The following is a 1,657-nucleotide window of genomic DNA, read 5'->3' as shown; positions in this document are numbered from 1 at the left end:
ATATATATAATGCACTGGGGATCAAATAGATTTTGGAAAATTAATTTGGAAGTACCTCTGTGTATTTTAGGCTCCAAAAGAATATGTAAATATTCCAGATCCTTCAAGTGGTCCATACAAAATTAAACAAGCTATTTAATAGTCTTACGCATCCTGTAAATCCATGTACGTACAAATGGTGTAACTGGTACAAATTATACAATATATCATTTAATAAAATAAGAATGGACAACTCGAAACATCACTACATTCATTTCAATACCCTGGTTATTTATTATCTATGTTAAGTACATTACATAACATTAGGTAATTCTGCATCATTGCATAACCACCCCATTTCATCAGGTGATATTCAGTCATCATTCTGTGAAATACAATCAATATATGAGGATAATTGTGAAATTACATAATGTTATGTAATGTACATTGCATTGATAATAAATAACCATGCTACTGAAATGTGCATAGTGATGTTTTGAGTTATCCATTCTTTTTTGTTTACTACACACACACAGACACACAAAGACATGCAGACAAACTCAGAAATACTTTAATAAGTTTTATCACAGCAATATAAAATGGTGCCCTAGTTTTGAGGGCAATGTCTACAAGCTTCATCAAAACAGAAGTATGGAGATTATCGGATCTCTCCACCCAGTCTTTGTGCTACAGCCTGTTCGATATTTTGATGAACCAGATTGACTTCCTGTTGAGTTAAGGTCTTTAGCAGATGGCGGTAAACAATTCTATAGCAATGACTGTGTCTTTTCTTCTTGCTGTGGTAAAATTCATCAATACGAAATACTTGCTCAACCATGTTCCCTCCAATTTCACGTACAAGTTCATAGAAGTTGTTTTCTTCATAGTTGTCAGGAAGCCAGAAAGAAATGTCGTTGAGGCACTGTGGAAACTGACTTACAGGCTGAAAATAATAATAAAGTTATAGTAGTAAAGCAGTGAGTTGGTAGAATTGTTAGCACATCAGACAGAATGCTTAGTTTATTATGGAGTTCAAATCCAGCCAAAGTCAACCTTACCTTTTATCCCTTCAGGATTGATAAAATGAAGTACCAGACAAGTACTGAGGTCAATGTAATCAACTTATCTGCTCCCTTCAAAATAGCTGGCCTTGGATCTTGCCATGGGCCAGTGTCCTGTTCAGTTGGGTATGTTGTGATCTCAATCACTTATACACCATGAAAACTCTAACATAACAATAAAACAAAAAATAACCAACAAAGAAAAGTTCCTAATAGAGGAAAAAGGAAACTGCCTAGGACCAATCAAGAAATACCAAAGGCATGTCATGTGCTCGTTTCCCCTCTCTCTTTCTCTCTCTCTCTCTCTCTCTCTCTCTCTCTGAGTTGTAATTTCCTGGCTTCCAGGCACTAGAGTAAGTATACTTGGGCTATGTTTTCCACACTTGCACAACTTTCAATGAATTTACTAGCGATGGGGGTGAGGGTAGGGTAGCAGCTCTTTCTCACCTTATATTCAAATTATGTACAAGTAAAGAAGAATATTAAGTATGAGTTTATATGCATGTGTGTGTATGTATATGTGACCAGAGAGATGTGTATGAATGTCTTAGCAAGAGGGTTTAAGTGGGCATGTGTGGGTGTGTGTAGATGTATTGGTGTGTGAAGGTGTTATATAT

At 35.8% G+C, this 1,657-nt stretch overlaps 1 protein-coding gene across 2 annotated transcripts in view; it reads right to left on the bottom strand.

Annotated features, from left to right (window-relative positions):
• Window positions 1-546: 546 nt before the first annotated feature.
• Window positions 547-1,657, bottom strand: part of LOC106880224 (phenylalanine--tRNA ligase, mitochondrial) — a 26,396-nt gene continuing 25,285 nt past the window's right edge. For both annotated transcript variants that reach the window (XM_014930087.2, XM_014930086.2), the window contains exon 6: window positions 547-922. In XM_014930087.2, coding sequence (XP_014785573.1) covers window positions 638-922 — 285 coding nt within the window. In that variant the 3' untranslated portion in view covers window positions 547-637. The remainder of the gene's footprint in view (window positions 923-1,657) is intronic.

Source organism: Octopus bimaculoides, chromosome 24, assembly GCF_001194135.2.
Source record: "Octopus bimaculoides isolate UCB-OBI-ISO-001 chromosome 24, ASM119413v2, whole genome shotgun sequence".
In the NCBI taxonomy this organism is placed as follows: domain Eukaryota; kingdom Metazoa; phylum Mollusca; class Cephalopoda; order Octopoda; family Octopodidae; genus Octopus; species Octopus bimaculoides.
This window is presented reverse-complemented; position numbering and strand designations above follow the sequence as displayed.